At 39.1% G+C, this 24,559-nt stretch overlaps 2 protein-coding genes across 2 annotated transcripts in view; one reads left to right on the top strand and one right to left on the bottom strand.

Annotated features, from left to right (window-relative positions):
• Positions 1 to 227: 227 nt before the first annotated feature.
• LOC126252682 (nuclear transcription factor Y subunit gamma-like) lies at positions 228 to 2,441 on the bottom strand. The gene is made up of 2 exons (XM_049953586.1): positions 1,589 to 2,441; positions 228 to 748 (listed from the first exon to the last, which is right to left on the bottom strand). The coding sequence occupies exons 1-2, from the start codon at positions 2,439 to 2,441 to the stop codon at positions 228 to 230; spliced, it is 1,374 nt and encodes a 457-aa protein (XP_049809543.1).
• Positions 2,442 to 6,597: 4,156 nt separating this feature from the next.
• Positions 6,598 to 24,559, top strand: part of LOC126252681 (zinc finger protein 235-like) — a 50,467-nt gene continuing 32,505 nt past the window's right edge. The window contains exon 1 of the mRNA XM_049953585.1: positions 6,598 to 6,639. The gene's annotated coding sequence lies outside the window, so the exon portion shown is untranslated. The remainder of the gene's footprint in view (positions 6,640 to 24,559) is intronic.

Raw genomic sequence — 24,559 nt, 5'->3', positions numbered from 1 at the left:
AGGTCATCAACTTGATAGGTTTGTTAATTCCTGTTCTACTGTCATTTTGTCGTCGTACCTGAGGAAACAAACCGTCTCAGCCGTTGCGCTCACGACCGAAGCACGAGCGCTTAGCTCGGTCGTCGACTGTTTTCCGTCGTCTGCTGTGTTTGGCCGGGTTCATTGACCAGCTCCACTATGTTTACATTCTGGCCGGTTAGCCCCCACGCGTCAGCTGATAACGCGTTTTAATTGTTATTGCTACTTCGTGGCGGGGAGTGCATAGCTGTACCGGGGGACGGCGGTGGATTCCGTGGAGGGTTATGATTTGTCATGCGTGAATTTTGTGTGTTCCACATATTCTGTCGGTGATTGTTGGGACTGTTATTGTTTTGGTGGTAATTATGTCTGTTATATGTCATGTTTCTGTCAAAGTAGCCCGGGTTGAACCTGTTATTCTCACGTCTCCTACTGCTGTTGTTGTACTGTCTGTGATTTTCATTTTGCATGTAGTTACCATTTTGATATGGATGATAATTATTGTTGTTATTATTATTATTCCACGAATTTCTGCGGTTGTTCCTATTGTCATACACGTTTCCATTTGAATATGTTTCGCGCGCAGGCATCGTATTGTGTCGTGGCGCGGACGGATGGTTCCACCAACCACCGTCACTACGGTTCCTTTGGGGTGGGTGCTGATTTTGTTTACTAATATGCGTAAAATTTGAATGGCGTGAATCGCCTCTGTAAACTACGTCCATTTGATCTAAGAAGTTTAAGAAAGTCTTAACGTCATTCTCCGGTACTCCTATTAATCTGTCTCGGTATGGAAAGGGTAAGTGGCTCTTTAAAGTGTCAATTATCGCTGGCAAGTCGGCTGGTTTGGACCAGTACAGTGTCTTGTCTAGGTACCTCTCAAAGTATTGTCTTAACGTCTCTTTTTTAGGGTCATAGGTCTCGGGGTTGCACACTTTTCTCCTTAGACTCTGTTGCTCATTCTCGGACCAGAATTCGTCCAAGAAGGCTTGTTCGAACTGTTCAAACGTAAGGCACCGCCGTTTCATAGCGGTACCCCACTTAGCTGCTCGTCCTCTCATGAGATTAGTGACGTATCTGATTTTATCGACTTCTGACCAACTACGTGGAAAAACACCGTCAAAAGATCTAATAAACACAATAGGGTGGACTTTGTGCTTGTCCTCACTGGAAAATGTCTGGAAATACCCATGTCTTACAAACGTGTCATCGGCCATGCCGGTTGGCGTAACTGTATTGACGTAGTTTGTGTCACTTGCTACTCTAGGTGTCGTACCGTAATATTGCTCGTTTGGTGGAAAAGAAAGCGGCACATTGTAATTTTGATTGGAAATAGATGATTCCACAATAGGTGTTCTGTCTGTGTCATTAGCCATGGTTTTAGCTGTTTTGTTGTTCCCTGACGATGCATTTGCACCAATCGCCAAACACGGCACAACATTGTCTCGTAATTTTGTCACTTCGTCTTCTATGTGTTTTGTCTCGTCTTTAACATGTGTCTTTGTTTTTGAAAGTATGTCTTGTGTAATTGTTTCAAGTTTTTTGTCCAGATAGTCGTAACACAATTTACAATCGTGTACAATTCTTTCGGCCATGTTGGTGTCGTTGTTTAGTGACGCGAGGTCCGCTCGATCTTCTAATTTTTCTATCTTTTCTTTGAGGTGGGTTTGTTCAAGAACTACCATTGTGAGCTGTTGGGTAATATTTCCCACTTCTTCAGTCAGCTTTTCTTGGGTGGAGCTAGCTGAAGTGTGGGCCTGAGCTAACTCTTCCACACGAGTGTTCACTTCCTGCTGCACATTAACTATTTGAGTTAACTGATTCTCACATCGGGTGATATTGTTTTTTGTTTCATGTGTGAATGCAACCAAAGTTTCTTCCTGTTTAGTGACTCGGTCGGACAATGTCTCAAATCGCTGGCTGAGCTGTTGAGTGGTGTTATTTAATTCTGTCATCTGTTTTGTCGTTCGTTCAAAATTTTCGGTCATAGTACGGTTTAATACGTCAAATTTTTCGTCGCTTTTATCTAGCCTTTGTTTAAAGTCCTGACCAAGTGCGTCCAGTTTTGCGTCAATTTTCTGACTAACGTCTCGTTTCATGTCTGCAAATAACTCTAATAGTCGGTCCAGTTTGTCAGTTTCCTGTGTCCGATTTGTGTCACATTGCTGAATTTGTCTCATATTCGGTTCTGACATTGATGTTAACAATGGCGCTGACGGTCTAGTCTCGCGTCCATTCCACATTTCGTCATTTAAAGTCGCCATCTGTGTATTATCACAAATGTTGCGAGTTTGAGGCAAAACCATTGCATTGATCTGTGAACTGGTCCATGGAGGGAAACGCGGACTTTCGTGTTGGTTGAACGATGAATCTACGTCACTTAACTCATCTGCCGAAACTATCTCTACCTTACCGCGTTCCATTGTAATAGAATGTATAATCGTAAGTCAAAAAGGGAATAATATAAGTATGATTAATAAAGATTTGACTCAAATTTAGGTTGAAATATTTTCTCGTCAGTGTAAATGATTGCTCTATTGCAAACGATGGTTGAGAAAGATGCAGCAGGGCGAACAAAATTTGTCGTAACAAATGACTGTTTGGCGGTCAAATTCACGATCATCATATGCAGCTACAACAATACTATAATTACCACAAACTACAATAGAGATAGATAATTTTGGAAAAAAACAAGAAGAAAACTACAGGATGTGTGGAAATGGAAAAATGGATTCTGCAGTTGGCTATTGAATGCTTGAATGAAACATGGAAATACAGAAGCGTCCGATCTTACCCGTCGGCTTTGACCCATGACGTCACAAATACCGCGGAAACGACCATAAACAACAATTCCAATATGGCGGATATAAAAACATCGAATACGTATTGTAAACACTGAAATACACAAGTTTCACAAAAAGCCTAATGACTGTAACGGGACAAGCGTGGGAAATTGGGGGGTTTTGGGTGGGGAGAAACTAAATATGTCGTTATGCGGTGGGGGGAGTCTGCAGTGCCCCCCCATCCCCCCACAGGCTTCATTAGTGTCAAATCAATATTTTCGAATCATAGGCGGCCGCTGCCGCGGCCGCATTCCAAAAAAAAAACTCCCAACCTAACCTCAAGTGGGCTACGCTACAGATCAATATGTTCATCAAATTGCTTCATATTACGTATACATGTTCTTTAAACAAGAGTACATCAAACCATGTATTAGGTTTTCCGCGCCGTAATGACGTCACACACCACAACACGCTTACGTCACGGGTCAAAGCCGACGAGTAAGATCGGACCTTTCTGTTGACCCAATATATGCCATGAAAAGAAAACAGATTGAATTAGTTACAAAAATTCTTTACAATATTGTGGTATCATTTGCTTACGTACAATAAAGTTGGTGTTTTCGTTACCCTTTAAACTTCAGGATTTTTGGTTATTCTCTGTTGGGAAAAAATACAAATTAATGTTTCAAATTTGCTCAAAAACGACACGTCCGAAAATTGCGTCCTGTCGCGGGAGCCAGTTGTAGTTGTTAATGAAAAAAAATAAGAAGAGAAGAAAAGGTTGAAAATATGGAAGAAATCGTGAATAAAAATGGTTTTTTCAAAATCGTTAATGACCGTGAAAAAGGGGAAAAATGAAAAGCAAATCGGACTTCGTTATTCGGAAAAGCTATTGTTGGGGTGGTCCTTGTGGCGTTTTTGAGCAAAAGTTAAACCAATTTTCACTACAAAAGTTATTGAAAAGAAACAGAGAATAACAGAATGTAACTGACAGGGGGAAGTGGCGTAGACGAGAGATCATCCTTTACCAGATTAACTTATCTTCTTTAGGGCGGCGTCCACGTCTTCAAAAATCTCCTTCATTTCAGCGTGAAAAAAATCTGCTCCGAAATCTTGCAATAGTCCAGGGATCACTAATTTATACCAATTAAAATCATCTTGATACTGTATGCAATTTAATTCACTTTGCTACTTCCATCCACCGAATTTCTTAATAACTTCCACAATGTCTACACATTACAATCCGATCAAGATTAGCCATTAAGTTTTTACGTCAGCATCAGATCACGTCTGCCTTCAGCTTCGGCTAACAAGAGACAATTGAAACGGATAGAAAACAAAAAAAAGTTACAATTTTGGTATTTTCTCCGCTGACGAGCGCTCATACCGCTGCGACGGGATATTTTTTATCTGAGGGAACGAGTGTAGCGCGGCGAAATTCAAAGCCCCGCTACATTGTGTCATACCAAACTCAGAACAATAGTACAATAAAATCTGAATGTCAATTCCATGATGATTTCTTTGGCATCATGGAGGTCACTTACTCTCCTTGTCTTTCCCTTGTGGCTCCATGGAGCAAATGACTCCACCCAGCAGGTAGAAATGGCAGTCCATGTCTCGCATCACCTATAGCAGAAGATTGGTATAGTTCCTATCTACACTAACCATAAAAAAAGCCCTCCTGAATGTAGGGTGCTTCCTACTCACTAACTACCTTAATCCCAGAATATTTTTGGTTGACCAATAGATATCAAGGAAATGGAACATCTCACTCTATGAATGCAGTTACACCTTATATTCACCCACTGAGAAAAAACATGTCATGCTCATAAACTTAATTCTAAAATTTTAAGGCATTTACAATAAATGTCAATTTTCAAACAAATGTGTAATTTTACAACTTTACAAAATATTAAGGTTGTTTGTGTTCATTACTATCTGGGACTTCACATAATGTTTCATTCAAATCAGCTCATATTTCATCAATTACTTCCCATCATAACTTTACCCGACATCAAGTTATATTCAGACCTGGTCCATATGGGACTCACATATAATTTACTTTTTCATTGCAGTCTTTGTTTATCATAGCATAATTTCACCTCTGCTCTACCACTTGGCCATTTTAATTTTGTGATTATGCTTCAGATTTCTCCCTTTGTCCTTGTTACCTGACCTATATGATCTCTACTTTGCTTAGTTAAGGGTGTTCTGACCTGCACAAATGTTTCTGTAGGTTTCCTGAGATATTACACTTAACTAATTATCTTACTATCTTCACTATATGTAGATGACACTAGTTTATTATCATGTTCTCTCTATTCCAGGTCTTGGTAGAGCTATTTATATTATGTTCATTAGCCATTTCAAATTACTTCATTTACTTCATTCATTCACCCGAAGAGTTACTTTCTGGATTGGAATCAGCAATGTGCTTAGCTATTCCTAACCTCAGATACTTGGTTCCTTAAATTGTGGTAGAAACCTACTCACATTTATGAAGTTTAATCAACCATGTCCATACCACACTACACAAGTCTGGAGAATGCTTCTATAATGTCAACATCCTTTCTGTGCACATTTACACGTCATTCTATGGACAGATACTTCTCAGTTATCTTTCCATTTGAGATGCCAGTCTCCCTTTACAGCTCTCCCTTCATAAAAGCAGCAAGGATCATTTCTTTTGCAGATCCACCTGTCCCTAAGACATAAGTCATTATTTCCATAGGTCCATTTACCGTTTATGCTCCCAACATGTTGCCTTTGGGCACACTGCACCATCACTTTTGAATTCCTGTACAAAGTAACCAACTCAGCTTATACTCGCATAAGTAGATGACATTATTCCTTCTGTGTTTGACTCTAGCAATCATTACCATGTGTACATTCCCACCTTCCTCAGGTCTTATCTTACATTAACGCTTACACCTTTTAATTGTTGTATGCTGATATTTTACCTTAATTCTGAACTATTTATCCTTGTCACATGCTTCTCCTCATGTTATACTTCCCACCAGTAACTCTGTTCTACCTGCTTATTTTGGTCTATGGTCACCATATTTGAACTTCTTTTTCATACTTTCCCTATTTTTAACCTAACATGTTACAGGTGCTTATCTGGATGAGTTCTAACCAGTACTGATACACATAAGTGTCACCTCTTCTAAGTGTATCTTCCTCTTTATAATACTTATGTTACAAAAAATTTACTTGATTACCCATCAACTTCCAAGTGTCTTATTATTTTAAACCTTAACCTTTAATAAATTTCATCCCATCTTCCATGTTAAGCCTAATTTTTCACATTAGAACTCCCCTTTACACCATGAGAATTATTTTGCAATTGTTCCATCTCTCCATTGTTACCATAAATGATGTGCGATGTGTGTGCATTTGTCCATCACCTGTCCCATTGATTTGCTATATGCACTCTTTTCCCCATAACATATTGCCTAACTAACATGACACACAATTATCAGTCATAAAATTTTGTCCAAGTATCATCATCGTATTGTCTCATGTGTCATTTTCCTTGGCTATCCTGTGAAGACAGGTTATGCTATGAAGGTCTGTAAGAATAAAGAGTTTCAGTGATAGAAACTTGTGAATATGAAATAGTGAGAAAGACAGAGCTAATACTCCTATTGGAGGAATAAGAAAGGAAAAAGAGACAGGCTCATTAAGATCGAAGAAAGAAAGAAGACAACCCTGAAAGATTGTGTCCCATACCACCCCCACCCCAAGGAAATCCCTTCTGCTATAGTCCTTCATTATGATGCTGGCTAGAGGTTGGCAGCCCTGCAGCCAGGCGACTAGCGCGAGTTTTGTTGTTCTCGTAAAGATAAGTCATTTTAGATTATAAGACATATAGATTAGTACTGATTACGTGGTAAATAAGTGTATTAGTGTGCCGTTTAAGTCTACCATTAAAGGTTTCATTTTTCTTTACGTAATTTAGCAGAAAACGCGAAAAGACCGTACAGTCGTATTTTCTGTTTACGTTCTGCTGAAGCAAATCTATAGAATTTCGTTTAGTTGTTCCTTGCTCTCTCCAGCAATTTAACTTAGCGTACCTCTTCATTATTTAACTAGCATTTCCGGAAAGTAGCGTAAAGTTTAAGTTGTTGTTTCAGAAACTATGCACTTTTGTTTTTGTTTACACACAGTTGCGTATAGGCCAAATTTGTGTAACCATATTTTCGTGTTTATCTGTAATTTAACTGACTTATTCTTAATAAACTATTACGATTATCATGAGTGAAAAGTGCGTGACTTGCCGTAGAATTGTTAGGTCGGGGCTTTGGTGTGATGGGTGCTGTAGTTTTTTTCCATGTGGGTGACTGTAGTGGCGTGGGAATAGGGGAAGTAAATGAGACTCATCAGTGGTTTCGTAGGATTTGTAGTAGAGATAGGAAGATACTAGAACAGGAGGGGAAAATTGCCGCCCTTCAGGCTGAGTTAGACAAGGCCAGGGGAGATCTTGACAGGTTAAGGAGGGAGAAGGGTAAAGATAGGTGGGAAGTGGCAACAGGAGGAACAGGCCTAGAACTTTGTCTGACAGCTTTATGGTGAATGTGGAAAATAGATTTGACCTGTTGCTTCAGTTAGAATCTGGTGAGCCTCAAGCAGTTGCAGGTGTAGACAGGGCACAACAAACTTTCAGTAGCAAATTGAAAAGTAAGAATGTAGGGAAATCAGTAAAGAGAAAGAAAGTGTTGTTGTTAGGTAGTTCCCATGGAAGAGGTGTTGGCCAACTTTTTCAGGATGAACTAGGATCAGAATACCAGGTCACCAATTTTTTTAAACCTAGTGCTGGTCTGGAGCAGGTGACAGAGGATTTAGGATCACTTTGCAAAGATTTCACTAAGGAAGACACCGTGGTTATAGTGGGTGGGGCAGGTAACAGTATTGACAGAGATCCTGGGTACAGTATAGTGTGTGACCTGGCGAAGATTGCATCAGCATCGAAGCATACTAGTGTTGAGTTTGTATCTGTTCTTGGGCGCCATGACCGACCTCATTTGAACTCTTCTCTCAAGAGAGTTAATTTGGAGCTGGAACGGCTGCTCATGTCGGGTGTGGGGTCACACATTGGTGTGGTTCATGTTGATTCTCCCTGTAGGTGGGATTATACTAAGCATGGCCTTCACCTCAACAGGAAGGGGAAGGGTAAATTGGCTGGGGAAATAGCTGGAAAGTTAAAGGGGGGAGGCACTGTCATGAGTGGTAAAAGGATTCAGAAAAGACCCTTTTTTAGGGTAGGGAGGACAGAAAGAAAGCAAATTTTAAGAGAGGTTAGAACTGAGACAAACCTTCAATTTGAGAAAGAAATCAAAAAACATAATTCCAGCTTATTACATCAGCATAAACAGCCATTGGTTAAGAATTTTCAACTGTCAGCAGATATTTTAACTCCACCCAATTTTAACTCAGCCAATGAGAAATGTCAGCTATCTTTATTGCATCAAAATATTCGAGGACTGAGAAATAAAATTAATGAATTAACTATCTGCATAGATGAATTAGAGTCTTCAAACCCAGCTGACATAATCTGCCTCTCTGAACATCATGTGACCACTGGTATAGAACTTTTAAGTGTTACAGGGTTTAGGTTAGCATCTCACTTTTGTAGATCAGAAATGGAGAAAGGAGGAGTTGCCACATTCATCAGGAACTGTCATAAATTTAAGAACATAGACATTCATAAATTTTGCGTAGAACAGCATATGGAAGCATGTGCAACAGAATTAGAATTTCACAAAAAATCCTTCATAATATTAAGTGTATATCGAGCACCTGCAGGTAACTTTAATTTGTTTGTCAACCACCTTGAAGCTGTATTGGCCCATTTAACAACCAAAAACAAAGAAATAGTGGTTGCTGGTGATTTCAATGTAGATTTCCTTAAAGACTCTCCCAATAAGAACTTATTTGAGTTAGTAACACTATCATTCAACTTAATTCCCACTGTAAAGTTCCCCACTAGGATAGCCACTTGCTCACAAACAGCGATTGATAATATCTTTATAGAAAAGTCCAATGAACAAAATTATATTACAAAACCAATAGTCAATGGCCTCTCAGACCATGACATGCAGTTCCTTCTGTTAAATGTTAATACTGAACAGGATATAAAATATGTTAAATCTGAGCTCAAGAGGGTAATCAGTAAGCCAAAAATTGATTATTTTAGGACACTCCTCAGAGACATTCACTGGACTGATGTTTACAGTGCTCATGGCATGAATGAAAAATATAACATTTTTGCTAATAAAGTGCTTACCTTATTCGAACACTGCTTTCCCCCAAAACTTACCAAGGTTAGAGCAAAGTCTACAAAGAAGCCATGGATTACTCGAGGAATAGGGGTATCTTGTAAAACAAAAAGAAAACTGTATGTGTCAATCTGAAACATTTCCAATGTTGATGCTATAGCACATTATAAGAAATACTGCAAAATATTAAAGACTGTAATACGGATGTCAAAGCAAATATATTACAAGGAAAAGATAGTCATATCAGATAACAAAATAAAGACAATATGGGATATAGTGAAGGAGGAGACCGGTAGAACCAGACATGAAGAGGAACAAATAGCATTAAGAGTAACTGATACATTGGTGACAGATGTGTATAGTGTTGCAGAACTTTTTAACAAACATTTTATAACTGTTACTGAAAAGATGGGGTTGTCAGGTTTGGTAGATGCTGCTATGGATTACTTTAGACCAGACATTTCAAGTAACTTCCATAATATGAATTTGACCCTCACTACCCCAACAGAAACAATGTCCATCATAAAATCTTTAAAATCAAAAACATCTAGTGGGTATGATGAAATATCAACAAAGTTAATTAAAGAATGTGATTCTGAGCTCAGTAACATATTAAGCTATCTGTGTAACCAGTCGTTTATTAGTGGAATATTTCCTGAATGGCTGAAATATGCTGAAGTTAAGCCACTGTTTAAGAAGGGAGATAAAGAAATAGCATCAAATTACCGTCCAATTTCACTGTTGCCAACATTCTCAAAAATTTTTGAAAAAGTAATGTACAGTCGTCTTTATAACCATCTTATCTCGAATAACATACTGTCAAAGTCACAGTTTGGATTTCTAAAAGGTTCTGATATTGAGAAGGCTATCTACACTTACAGTGAAAATGTGCTTAATTCATTTGACAAAAAATTGCAGGCAACTGGTATATTTTGTGATCTGTCAAAGGCATTTGACTGTGTAAATCACAATATCCTTTTAAGTAAACTAGAATATCATAGTATAACAGGAAATGCTGCAAAATGGTTCAAATCTTATATCTCTGGCAGGAAACAAAGGGTGTTATTAGGAAAGAGACATGTATCAAGCTATCAGGCATCATCCAACTGGGAACTAATTACATGTGGGGTCCCACAGGGTTCCATTTTGGGGCCCTTATTTTTTCTTCTGTATATCAATGACCTTTCATCAGTAACATTACCAGATACCAAGTTTGTTTTGTTTGGCAATGATACAAACATTGCAATAAATAGCAACTCAAGTGTAGTCTTAGGAAGCTCAACCAATAAAATATTTGTGGACATTAATCACTGGTTCCTAGCCAATTCTTTGTCACTAAACTTTGAAAAAACACACTACATGCAGTTCAGAACTTGTAAGGGGTGTCCCAAGAGTATATGTCTAACATACGATGACAAGAAGATAGAAGAAGTGGACAGTGTTAAATTCTTGGGATTACAGCTTGATAATAAATTCAACTGGGAGGAGCACACCACAGAACTGCTGAAGCGTCTTAACAAATCTCTGTTTGCAATGCGAATTTTGTCAGACATAGGGGATATAAAAATGAAAAAGCTGGCATACTATGCTTACTTTCATTCCATAATGTCATATGGGCTTATTTTTTGGGGTAATTCATCAAGCCAAGCTAAAGTTTTCCGGGCACAAAAACGTGCAGTGAGAGTTATATGTGGTGTGAACTCAAGAACATCCTGCAGAAGCCTGTTTAGGGAACTAGGTATACTAACTACTGCTTCCAAATATATTTATTCCTTAATGAAATTTGTCATTAAAATATATCACTTTTTCAAACCAACAGCTCAATTCATGGAATCAGTACTAGAACTACGAATAACCTTCACAAGGATTTAAAGTCACTTAGTCTTGTACAAAAAGGTGTGCATTATTCAGGAACACACATTTTCAATAACTTGCCAGCAGCCATAAAAAGTTTAACAACCAATGAAATTCAGTTTAAGAGAAGCCTAAAGGATTTATTGGTGGCCAACACCTTCTACTCCATTGATGAATTTCTTAGTAAAACCAACTGATTTGTATATAAGTACAACATAACTTCTGCACAATTTCAAGTACAACATAACTTCTGCACAATTTCAGTGCAGTAATGTGTTCATTGAAAATTTGTGTGACTCTGTGTGTGTGTGTGTGTGTGTGTGTGTGTGTGTGTGTGTGTTAGTACAATCTAACTTCTGCACCATTTTAGTGCAGTAATGTGTTCATTGTAAATAAGTATTACAGTAGTTGTAATACCTTATAAATAAATAAAAAACTTTTTTATTTTAAATGCAGTGCATTAGTATTTGTAAAATGACTCTTAGTGTTCATTAAAAAATGATGATCATTCCACTTGGGACCTGTGGAATGGTACATTATCTTATTTGTTTTAGTTGTAAATATTTGTCATGTATTGTTGTTTTTCTGACATGTTCCACATCCTGGAGGACCTCCTCACTACGGATCAATTGGAATGAAAGTAAATCTAATCTAATCTAATCTAATCTAATAGAGAAGTTGGTCAGCATTCCCTATAGAATGGTCTTGTCACAACTTCACCATCACAGACATCAAGTGACCCCAACAAGCCCCCATGGCAAGCAAGTAAAGAAAGAATGAACACCATGGTGGAAAGAAAAAGTATATCATGAGCCATCAACATACTGTATCCATCTGTCTACTGTCTGACTTACAATACTACTGTACTGATATCTCCCTCAGAAAATCTTCAAAAACCCAACCACTGTTTATTAGATTTTATTAGCAATTGATAATGAAAAATCTTCTATACAACATCTTAAAAAGAAATTCACCATTAATGCTTATTCATGTGCCTATATTGCCCTTTTTGTTTTTACTTCCTGCAATCACTCATATTCATCCAATGCATTACCAAAACACTGACAGTGATATTCTGTAATGTTAGTAAACTGAAAAGCTGATTGGTAGCAACTGGAGGTGCTTAGCACACTACTTGTCATACATTTCACATTATATAGTGTACCTTCTGATTATACTTAAGTTATTGCATGTAAAAAATAAAATAAAATGATGGGTTACAGCATTTGTACAAAATACAGAGGGACAAAAGTCATGAGACAGTGATATGCTCGTATATAGTTGGTGGTAATATTGCGTACACAAAATATAAAAGGCTGGTGCATTGGCAGAACTGTTATCTTCAGTCAGGTGATTCATGTGAAAAGATTTCTGACGATGAGAATTAACAGACTTTAATCACAGAATGGTAATTGGAACTAGACGCCTGGGACATTTCATTTCAGAAATCATTAGGGAATTCAGTATTTTGAGATCCACAGTGTCAAGAGTGTGCTGAGAATACCAGATTTCAGGCATCACCTCTCACCACAGACAACACAGTGGCTAACGGACTCCCCTAACAGCACATCACTTGCAGTGCCTCTCCTGGGCTCGTGACCATATCGGTTGGACTCTAGATGACTTGAAAACCATGACCTGGTCAGTGAATCCTGATTTCAGTTGGTAAGAGCTGATAGTAGATTTTGAGTCAACGAGGCACTGTGGAAGCTGGTGGACACTCCATAATGGTGTGGTTCATGTTCACATGGAATGGACTGAACTCTCTAGTCCAGTTGAACTGATCATTGACTGGAAATGATTATGTTCAGCTACTTGGAGACCATTTGTATCCATTTTGGATGTCATGTTCCCAAACAAAGATGGAATTTTTATGGATGACAGTGTGCCATGTGGCTGGTTTGAAGAACATTCTGGACAACTCAAGCTAATTATTTGGCCACCCAGATCGTCCAACATGAATCCAGTTGTACATTTATGGGATATAGTTGAGAGATCAGTTCATCCACAAAATCCTGCACCAGCAACACATTTGCAATTACGGACAGCTATAGAGGCAGTGTGGCTCAATATTCCTGCAGGGGACTTCCAATGATTTGTTCAGTCCATGCCATGTTGAGTTGCTGCACTACACCAGGCAAAAGGATGTCGACACTATATTAGGTGATATCCCTTGACTTCTGTCACTTCAACAGATATAAAATATAGATTTGAAATAACTCATATATATATATATATATATATATATAACTTGTGAGTTATTTCAAATCTATATTTTATATCTGCTGAGGTGACAGAAGTCAAGGGATATCACCTAATATAGTGTCGACATCCTTTTTCCTGGTGTAGTATATATATATATATATATATATATATATATATATATATATATAAGCTATAATTTTAGAGTGATTATGTGTACCCTCATACATAATCTGGTTTGAATTAGGTGTTTCATATATCTAATTATAGGATAATATTATGAAAAGGCTCCACTTGCATGGTAGGAGGTGATTACTGCAACCTTGTGTGTGTGTGTCTAGGATAGGATAGTCAGAGATAATATGTTTCAAAAGATTATAAGATAGAAAAAGAGTGAAAAAATTGTTGTATAAAAACCAAAAATGTAAATAATAGAACAGTAAATTGCAGGCCTGACAGACGTCATCCTGCCAGATATGCTTAGAATGCAGATTCCCCTGACAACTTAAACTCTTTTGTTATATCACTATTTTGTAGACCTTTATCTTGGCTTGTTGTGGGATCTACAAGATCTCTGGTATGATATCTCACAATCTTGCATGGTCCACAATACTTTGGGAAACATTTTCTAATTTCTTTCTTTATATGGGAACTGTGGTGATGATGAACAAGCACTAACACATCAGAATTGATGATTAGAATCTTTGTTTCCATATTAAAATTGTGTTTCAATTTTAAACTTGTGTACCCTCATATCTGGATAACTTTGTAATTGCTGTTCTCCTGTTCTTTGTATGTCTTCCAAATTTTCTGTGGGTGGAGATGGCCACTTAAACATTTTAATAATGGTTCTCCCACAAAGGTTCTAGTCATCATTTCTACTGGAGATCTACATCTACGTGGATACTCTGCAAATCACATTTAAGGGCCTGGCAGAGGGTTCATCAAACCACCTTTACAATTCTCTATTATTCCAATCTCGTATAGCACGCGGAAAGAATGAACACCTATATCTTTCTGTACGAGCTCTGATTTCACTTATTTTATCTTGGTGATCATTCCTCCCTATGTAGGTCAGTGTCAACAAAATATTTTCACATTCAGAGAAGGAAGTTGGTGATTGTAATTTCATGAGAAGATTCCGTCGCAACAAAAAACGCCTTTCTTTTAATGATGTCCAGCCCAAATCCTGTATCATTTCTGTGACACTCTCTCCCATATTTCACAGTAATACAAAATATGCTGCCTTTCTTTGAACTTTTTTGATGTACTCCGTCAGTCCTATCTGGTAAGGATCCCACACTGCGCAGCAGTATTCTAAAAGAGGACGGACAAGTGTAGTGTAGGCAGTCTCCTTAGTAGATCTGTTACATTTTCTAAGTGTACTGCCAATAAAACGCATTCTTTCGTTAGCCTTCCCCATAACATTTTCTGTGTGTTCCTGCCAATTTAAGTTGTTCGTAATTGTAATACCTAGGTATTTAGTTGAATTTACAGCTTTTACATTAGACTGATTTATCGTGTAACCAAAGTTTAATGAGTTCCTTTTTGCAGTCATGTGGATGACCTCACACTTTTCGTTATTTAGGGTCAACTGCCACTTTTCGCACCATTCAGATATCTTTTATAAACCATTTTGCAGTTTGTTGTGGTCTTCTGATGACTTTATTAGTTGATAAACGACAGCACCATCTGCAAACAGCTGAAGATGGCTGCTCAGATTGTCTCCAAAATCGTTAATATAGATAAGGAACAGCAAAAATGAAATGACCGTATGGCATTGTTGGCCGGGAGGCCCCTTGCGGGGAAGTTCGGCCGCTGTATTGCAAGTCCTTTTTAGTTGACGCCACTTCGGCGACTTGCACGTCAATGATGAGGAAATGATGATGATGAACACACAACACCCAGTCATCACGAGGTAGAGAAAATCTCTGACCCCGCCGGGACTCGAACCCGGGACCCCATGCGCAGGAAGCGAGAACGCTACCGCAAGACCACGAGCGGTGGACATAAGGAACAGCAAAGAGCCTATAACACTACCTTGGAGAATGCCAGAAATCACTTCTGGTTTATTCGATGACTTTCCATCAATTACTACGAACTGTGACCTCTCTGACAAGAAATCACCAATCCAGTCACATAACTGAGACGATATTCCATAAGCACGCAATTTTACTACGAGCCGCTTGTGTGGTACAGTGTCAAAAGCCTTCCGGGAATCCATAAATGCGAAATCAATATGAAATTCCTTGTCAATAGCACTCAACATTTCATGTAAATAAAGAGATAGTTGTGTTTCACAGGAACGATGTTTTCTAAACCCATGTTGACAGTGTGTCAATAGACCATTTTCTGCAAGGTAATTCATAAAGTTTGAACACAATATATGTTCTAAAATCCTGCTGCGTATCGACATTAATGATATGGGCTTGTAATTTAGTGGATTACTCCTACTACCTTTCTTGAATATTGGTGTGACCTGTCCAACTTTCCAATCTTTGGGTACGGATCTTTCGTTGAGTGAATGATTGTATATGATTGTTAAGTATGGAGCTAATGCATCAGCGTACACTGAAAGAAACCTAATTGGTGTACAGTCTGGACCAGAAGACTTGCTTTTATTAAGTGATTTAAGTTGCTTCACTACTCCAAGGATATTTACTTCTACGTACTCATGTTGGCAGCTGTTCGCGATTCGAATTCTGGAATATTTACGTTGTCTTCTTTTGTGAAGGCATTTTGGAAGGCTGTGTTTAGTAACTCTGCTTTGGCAGCACTGTCCTCGATAGTATCTCCTTTGCTATCATGCAGAGAAGGCATTGATTGTTTCTTGCCACTAACATACTTCATAAACAACCAGAATCTCTTTGGATTTTCTGCCAGGTTTCAAGACAAAGTTTCGTTGTGGAAACTGTTATAGGCATCCCGCATTAAAGTCCATGCTAAATTTTGAGTTTCTGTAAAAGATCACCAATCTTGGGGATTTTGCGTCTGTTTAAATTTGGCATGTTTGTTTCTTTGTTTCTGCAACAGTGTTCTAACCCATTCTGTGTACCAAGGAGGATCAGCTCCATCATTAGTTAATTTATTTGGTGTAAATCTCTCAATTGCAGCCGATACTATTTCTTTGAATTTAAGCCACATCTGGTCTACACTTACATTATTAATTTGGAATGAGTGGAGATTGTCTCTCAGGAAGGCATCAATTGAATTTTTATATACTTTTTTGAATAGGTATATTTTTCTCTTATTTTTCGAGGATTTGGGGATTACAGTATTCAATCTCACTACAACAACCCTATTTTCACTAATACCTGAATCGGTTTTGATGCTTGTTATTAACTCAGGATTATTTGTTGCTAAGAAGTCAAGTGTGTTTTCACAACCGTTTACTATTTGCGTGGGCTCATGAACTAACTGCTCAAAATAAATTTCACAGAATGCATTTAGCACAATTTCGGATGATATTTTATGCATACCTCCAGAATTAAACATGTATTTTTGCCAACATATCGAGGGTAAATTAAAGTCACCACCAGCTATTATCGTATGAGTCGGGTACGTGTTTGAAATCAGATTCAAGTTTTCTTTGAACCTTTCTGCAGCTGTATCATCTGAAGTGGGAGGTCAGTAAAAGGATGCAATTATTATTTTATTCTGGTTGCCAACAATGACCTCTGCCCATACTAACTCACAGGAAGTATCTACTTTAATTTCGTGCCAAGATAAACTACTACTGAAAGCAACAAACACGCCACCGCCAACCATGTTTCGCCTCTCCTTTCAGAACACCATTAGGTTCTTCGCAAAAATTTTGGCTGAGCCCATATCTGGCTTTAGCCAGCTTTCAATGCCTATAACGATTTGAGCATCAGTGCTTTCTATTAGCACTTGGAGCTCTGGTACTTTCCCAACACAGCTACGACAATTTACAACTGTTATACCAATGGTTCCTGTATCTACGTTTTTCCTGTGTTCAGCCTGCACCCTTTGTGACTGAAGCCCTTCTTGTGTTTTCCCGAGACCCTCTAACCTAAAAAACCACCCAGTCCATGCCACACAGCCCCTGCTACCAATGTAGCCACCTCCTGCATATAGTGGACACCTGACCTATTCAGGAAGCCGAAACCCAACCACCCTTTGGTGCAAGTCGAGGAATCTGCAGCCTACACGGTCACAGAACTATCTGAGCCTCTGATTCAGACCCTCCACTCAGCTCTGTACCAGAGGTCCGCAATCGGTCCTGTTGACTATGCTGCAAATGGTCAGCCCTGCTTTCATCTTGCAAGCAAGAATGGCAGCCTTTACCACTTCTGTTAGCTGCTCGAAACCAGAGAGAATCTCTTCTGATCCAGAGTGACACACAACATTGGTACCAACATGAGCCACCACCTGCAGTTGGCTGCACCCTGTGCTCTTCATGGCATCTGGAAGGACCCTTCCTACATCTGGAATGACTCCACCCGGAATGCACACAGAGTGCACATTAGATTTCTTACCCTCCTTGTCGGCCAAGTCCCTAAGGGGCCCCATTTTGTGCCTAATGTTGGAGCTCCCAACTACCAATAGTTCCACCCTCTGCGACTGCCCAGATCTTGCAGGTTGAGTGGTTTCATCTGAAACAGGACAGGCAACAGCATCTGGCTCAGTGACAGTATCAGCCACAGACAGCACCTGGAACCTGTTCGTCAGACAAACCGGGGAGTCCTTATGTGTGGCCACCTAGGAAGTCTTTTGCCACCTGCTTTGCCCCAGGGCAATCTCCCACTCAACCACAGGTGACTCTGTCATGTTGAACGCCTGTTGGATCCCCACAGCCGGCCCGCAACAGTGGCGCCCATCCACTGCAGCCTCAAGCTGTGTAACCCATTCAATGTATTTCTTATAGCCTCTCCATGAATCATTGTAATGCTTGGTGTCGAACAATTGTAATGTCAACTCCTCCTGTTAACTGATAAACTAATACTTGCTTTTGACCTGTTATTTAAAGTTCCCCATTCTGCCGCTTCCCTGACTAAATAACTGACTGCAAAATCTGTTTTTCTTTGGTCTTCCTGTTTCTTAGGTAAACTCCTCAAAAAGACACATGATAAATATGTGAAATTTACTTCTCTATCTGGTTTAAACTTTGTAAATTGTTTTGCCAAGTCCGTACTCATCCCTAATTGATGTTCTTCTAACCATTCTTTCAGATTTCCAGTACTATTGTGACATACTGTACTCTTTTTCTGTAGCTCATTGTGTGTTTTTTCTAACTCCTCCCAGATTTTCTGCAAATCTTGTTGTTTAGAATTAAACTTGCCAATATAGGTAGCTGTAAAAGAGAAAACAGTTCTTTCCCATACCTTTCTTTTTACACACACTTTCAGTTATGTAACCAGGGCAGGTAACATGGTATAAGGGCTCAAAATTTCATTCAATGCCCTACCTTGCTCAAGCATCTCTACACTTTTTTAGTATTAGAGATTTCTTTGTGTTCTGTTCTCAAATTTTTATGACTGTCTTTAAAATGTTTATCAACTTCATTGCAAACTAAATCACACTGATCATTTATTTCCTTCCATAATTCCTGGGTTAAATTATTGATTACATTTTCCAAGGTAGAGATTCTATTTCCATTTCTTGATATTTTACCTAGTATTTCTTCTTATTTCATATTTATCCTAAGCCCTTGAGCCCAAAGAGCTTCCTCCTGTTTAGCATTAATTCTATTCACAGAGGCTTGAAGAGCTTCTTCTAGTTTGGTATCAATATTAGCTAGTTCTGCTTTAAGGGTTTCCCATTGAACCCATGTAAAAGACATGTCTGGTGGAACTCATAATGTGACAAAATTCATGATGAAAGACATAATACATGGCTAAAATTTCAAACACACAAAACAGAAGAGAATGCAACCAACCTCAAAAATATCAGGAAAAAGTTCACACAAATTGTCAGGCAAACCAATAGACAATTACAGAAAGATCTAACTGACTCAATAGAAGAAAATTACCATAAAACAAATTCCAGAGACTTTTACAAAATGTTTGGAAGACAATTACAAAAATTTGCCCCTCCCACATTAATACTGAAAATGGGAGATGGAAAAATGGCATATAATGACAAGGAAAATGCCGAAATCATGACAAAAGCATTTAGTAAACTTTTGAATTGTGAAGAACCCCAGGAACATTTAGCAATTAATCCAGACACACCCATCAAGACTCCATCTGATCTCATAAATCCTCCAACAATCCAAGAGGTGGAAATGGCACTCAGAGAGATGAAAAACTATAAGGCACATGGAGAAGACCAAGTTTTTGCAGAAATGTGGAAATATGCCAGTGATACAGTTCGAAAATCCTTAAACATAGCCCTAAGAAAAATCTGGAAACAGAAAAGTTTCCTGAATGTTGGACCACAGCTGTAATCCACCCACTCCACAAAAAAGGAGATAAAAGCAACCCGGATAATTACAGAGCTATCTCTCTCTTAGACTGCACATACAAGATTTTCTCCAGAATTCTATGCAAGAGGATCAAAGAGCAACTAGAAGACGACTTAGGTGAATACCAAGGAGGCTTCAGGCCTTTGAGAATCTGTGCAGAACAGATCATCACTTTAAAATTAGCCATAGTACATTACAAGAAATGAAATAAACCTCTTGTAATAACCTTTGTGGACTTTAAAAAAGCATATGACTGTATCCATAGACCTTCAGTGTTAGAAATCTTAAGAAATTTTGAGGACTCCATACAAAATTAATCAAATTGATAGAACTCACCTTAACCAACACTGTAGCAAAAGTCAAGTTCAGGGGAGAACTGCCATACAGTACCAATGCTGCAAGGGTCTATAATTTACAGCTCTGACCTCTCTTAATGAGTCAACTACCCATGTATTATATTCCAGCTAGATGTCATCATGCACTCACCTCCCATGAAACAATAGAACAATAGTATAATATAATCTTAACATCAATGCCATGATGTTACAACAGTCGTAAAGCGCATGCTGGAAAAGTCTCGCTGTCAGAGTGTAAATTAATATAGTTTGTGTGGAAGTGTGTAGTGATACAACAACTAGACATCAAAATGGAAGCAGACAGATGGACAATAACCGAAAAAAGCCGCCTATACTGTCGCAAGCCAGCACCCAGCATTATGTTAGCAATAATGAACCATCTGAAGATGAACCTGAAAAGGTTCGTAAACCGGTTCATGAAATAAAACATAATTATTCAAAAAACTGACTGGTTGCAGTTTTGTATAACTTATTTACATTATTCAATACATTTTGAGCAAGCAGTAAACTAAACTGAACCAAGGAGAATTTTTGAAAGGGAATTACATTACATTATATTTTTATTACATTATTAAAGTGCACATAAAAGTAATAAAATGCTTGAAGTTTGCAAATCAAATCATAATTCTGTTAGAGATGGCAAAAGGACTTGGAAGATCTGTTGAATGGAATGAGTAGTGTCTTGAAAATATGTTTTAAAAAGAATATCAAGAAAACAAAAATAAGGTTAACAGAATTTAGTCATATCAATTCAGAAGATACTGAGGGAGTTATATTAGAAATTAGTTGAATTCTTGGGTGTCTTCCAGGGTTCCGTCTTGTAGGTTCTCCGTGATATTTTGGCAAACAGACTCATTACCAACTATAGGTGGTTCCTGATGGCAGCTGCTCTGCTGTTGTCAGTGCTATTCCCTCCATCACTCTGCTCCTATTGCTGTCTGAGTGGTGACTGTAATAGGGGTGGTAACGCCTACCTGCAAACTGTAGTCTCCAGTGTCAATGTTATTGTCACAGTCTGATATTCATTTTTTACCCTAATTTAAATAGCCACTTTAGTCATGTAATCTCAGAAGGAGGGAGATTGCCTGACTATCTTGTTTTTGTTGTCATCTGTAGTATGTCCAGTTTTTATGCTGTGGCATCTATTTCTACCATGAATACAGTTTACCCAACATATGGATACTTCACCACATTTATAAGGGATTGGGTAGATACATGGTTTGGGGGACTAGATCATTCTTTACTGAGCATAGTAATGTCAATGTCTTGCAGGTGGTGGGATACATTTTTAACTTTGAGATGTTCTAAGGTTCTTCCAACTTTTCTTGAGATGTTGCCAACAAATGGGATGCTTGATAGTGATTTGTGTCCTCTCTTTCTTCTTGCTGTTGTCTAGATACAACCTGCCTAAACTCACATCTTATATGATTGCTACTGTACCCAATTTTTTGGAATATTGTCTGCAAGTATTTCAGCTCAGTTGGAAGACTATCTTTGTACAGATCCCTGTTTACAAGTTTGCATAAAATGACTTCATGATAGACATTGTAGTGACTACTGGAATCATGTAGATACAGATTAGTGTGTATAAGCTTTCTGTGCACACTGTGTCTCAGCTTTCCATTTGGTTCCATTTCACCAGTTTGCTAAGAAATGGGAGGGTGCCATCCTGTTCCAGCTCAATGGTAAAGCAAGTAATTCAACACCAACCTGACAAGACTCTTTGAGTTTGTGCTCACCTCAATTTATCTTCTGTTTGATGGAAATTATTATTATAAAATGGATGTGTCACCATGTATTATGATGTGGATGACACATTTGTCATTTGGCACTGTGGATGGGACAGATCAGGTGAATTTCTCCATCACTTTGCAACATTCCCTTGCCTGTACAGCCCTTGATACCACATGTCTTAAAGTCTCATATCTCAGTTTTATGAAATAATATACTATAAAGTGACTTTAGGAAGGATGGTCCAAATGATGTACAACATGCTATTGTCAAAATTAATTGAGTCTTTTACACTTTATTTGCATGTTTTGATAACCAGATCCAGTTGTACAGTACACAGTTTATACAGGGAAAGAGTACCATATCTCTCCTTCCATGATCTTGTCCATAATGTAATAACTAAGGTATAAAACAGTGACACACTGTTCATTGGGGAATTACAGTGGCATATTATGCAGCATCAGAAATATAACATTAACAGTACATATGCTATAATTTTCAGCAAAGTCACCAAAATAGTTCACAACATTTGGAGAGTAATATTTGTGTAATATTATCACTTAGTGGTTGCATTTCTATCAGTTGAATGTGAACTGTTTGCATATTTTTATTCAAATTGGAATGGAGATGTTCACATCATGTGATACTGATCGACATAGTTATTGCATGTACAGACTTTTACCAGTAAGTGATACCAAGATGATGTGCAGTTGCTGTCTGAGCCCAGACTTTTAACTTGAATTGACATAGATGTGGTGACTGAGCACGACAGACTTCCACAATTAAGTTGCATGTTGTAAAGAGATATCCTTCTCTTGCATTACTTTTCCTCAACATTAGTAGTTGATACTGTACAGGATGGGCGTATGGGGGCAGGCGGTGGGCGTTGTGGAATAATAGGGTAATTTTTAGAGAAAGGCCATTTATTGGCTAAAGCATGTTGAATGGGGCTACATAGGCCTAGGGAGGTGAGGGTGAGCCAGAGCTTATAATTTGGTGAACATTGTTCGTGAAGCTACCGAAAGTGGTTGTCTGCCAAAACTAAGTCCACAGTGCCGCAGCACCGGGAGAAGCGGGAGATGTTCAATGCTACAGGGCGCGCATCCGACTCGCGGGTGAGCAAGAATGCAAGAGGGAGGGCCCAGCGACGGGCGGCCGGGTATATTCGACGCACCATGCGGCTTCCTCCACCCTGATTGGTCAGGACCGAGCAAACCGTGCGGGCGGCATGGAACTTTCCAGAGCGTTGCCTGCTAAGCGACGCCTGGGGCGGCGTTACCTCATAAGCACATGAGAGAGGCACGTGATCAAGGTGCCCTTCGTCGGTGCTGAATTCCTGTTACTAGAATGTGGGACGAAAGAATTTACAGGCAGCTAACACTGCCGGCCGTGGCTTGGCCGTAATGGAAAAATGAAGTTACCGGTTTGAGGCTCATATAATAAAGTAAAATCCCTTATTGTCTGGCTCATCCTTTACATTCCTCCCCCTTCCGTGGGAGCGGAGAACGTACGTGAATTCGCTCAATGTAATTATTATTTGAATGTAAACAAATGTATCTTGCAAAAGAAAGTGAACATCACATGATTAAGAATGGCCCTCACGGAAGACGGCAGGGGTCTTAATCTATGGGAGGGTATAGAGACTCTAAAGACCTCATAGGGGTTGCAAGGGGACTTACACATGTCAACAATATTGTGTGTATAAGAATCATCATAAAACATCGAAACATCGTAAAAAATCAGAACATCATAAAATATCATAGAATATCAAAACAAAATTAGAACAAAACATAACAGTGTGAATTAGGTAAACATGCTAAGTGTTCTTGTTGCTAAGATGAGGTAAAAATGTCTTTTTTTTGCTTTTGTTTGAATAAGTTGAAAATGTAAACATATCACCACAGATGAGTCAATGCGGGGGCGAGTGGCGCGAGGCGGCGTGGTGTGTTGTCCTCAGCGGGCAGCGCGCAGGCTGCCGGCGGGAAGGGGGCGTGGCCGTGGCCAGGTCCGCACACTGGAACTCAGCGCAGGGAGGGCATGAGGGGAGATTCAGACGTTTCAAACACTTTAAAAAGGGGAGTTATCACTAAGGAAACACTTCACTATACTACACTAGTTTTTCCACATTAGGTGATATTAGAATTGCACTCTTAAAACTAAGGGAGGGCACATGCCTGATAGGTTCTTGTTTTCTATTTTTTGTTTAGTTCATGGCTGTTTGCCATTAATTTAAGTGTGCCAACAGGCGAACGTAAGAAATTTGTCCTTTTTTCATTTTTTAGCAAGTCATCAATTGACGATAGTAGGTGATCATTTGATATGTTAGGCAAAGGTGGCAAGTTAGCTGACAAGGGAATCATGAAAAAGCTCCCAGGTATAAGAAACATAAGTGGCGCGAATACTATGTGAGTAAGCCGTGGAGGCATAAAAGGTTATAAGTGGTGTTCCAACAGGAACCATTTGCAGAAGATCTGCGCGGAGCCTACGTCAGAGTGGCAGCTGACTGCAAGGCCGAATCTCATGCTGCGTCAGAAAGGCGCGCGGCAGATAACTTCCAAGGGCAGCGCCGCGTCAGAGCTGCACGCGGCAGCTGAGAAGCGAAGACGAGGCGGCTACGTGCGCACGTGCGCGGCGCAGGAAGCATGCGTCAGATGTAAGAGCGAGAGAGAGCGATGAACCCTACCGACGCTGTTCACTGCGCTGTCTGTATTTTACGCTCTCTCCACATGTTCTTGGGCTCCTGCGCCAGATGAGCGTATTTATGTGCTTCAGAGTGACGTACATTAATGTCACAAAGTGGAATAGATGTACCTCATCGACATGGTTTTTTTTTCAACGATGACCAACAAAATAGAAGTGGGATTACTCGTGACATCACGCTAGATGAGTTGTTACAGAGGGTTCTGTTTA

The sequence above is a fragment of the Schistocerca nitens genome, chromosome 4 (assembly GCF_023898315.1).
Source record: "Schistocerca nitens isolate TAMUIC-IGC-003100 chromosome 4, iqSchNite1.1, whole genome shotgun sequence".
In the NCBI taxonomy this organism is placed as follows: Eukaryota; Metazoa; Arthropoda; class Insecta; order Orthoptera; family Acrididae; genus Schistocerca; species Schistocerca nitens.
The sequence above is the reverse complement of the archived record's forward strand: the minus strand, read 5'-3'. Positions and strand labels throughout refer to the sequence as shown.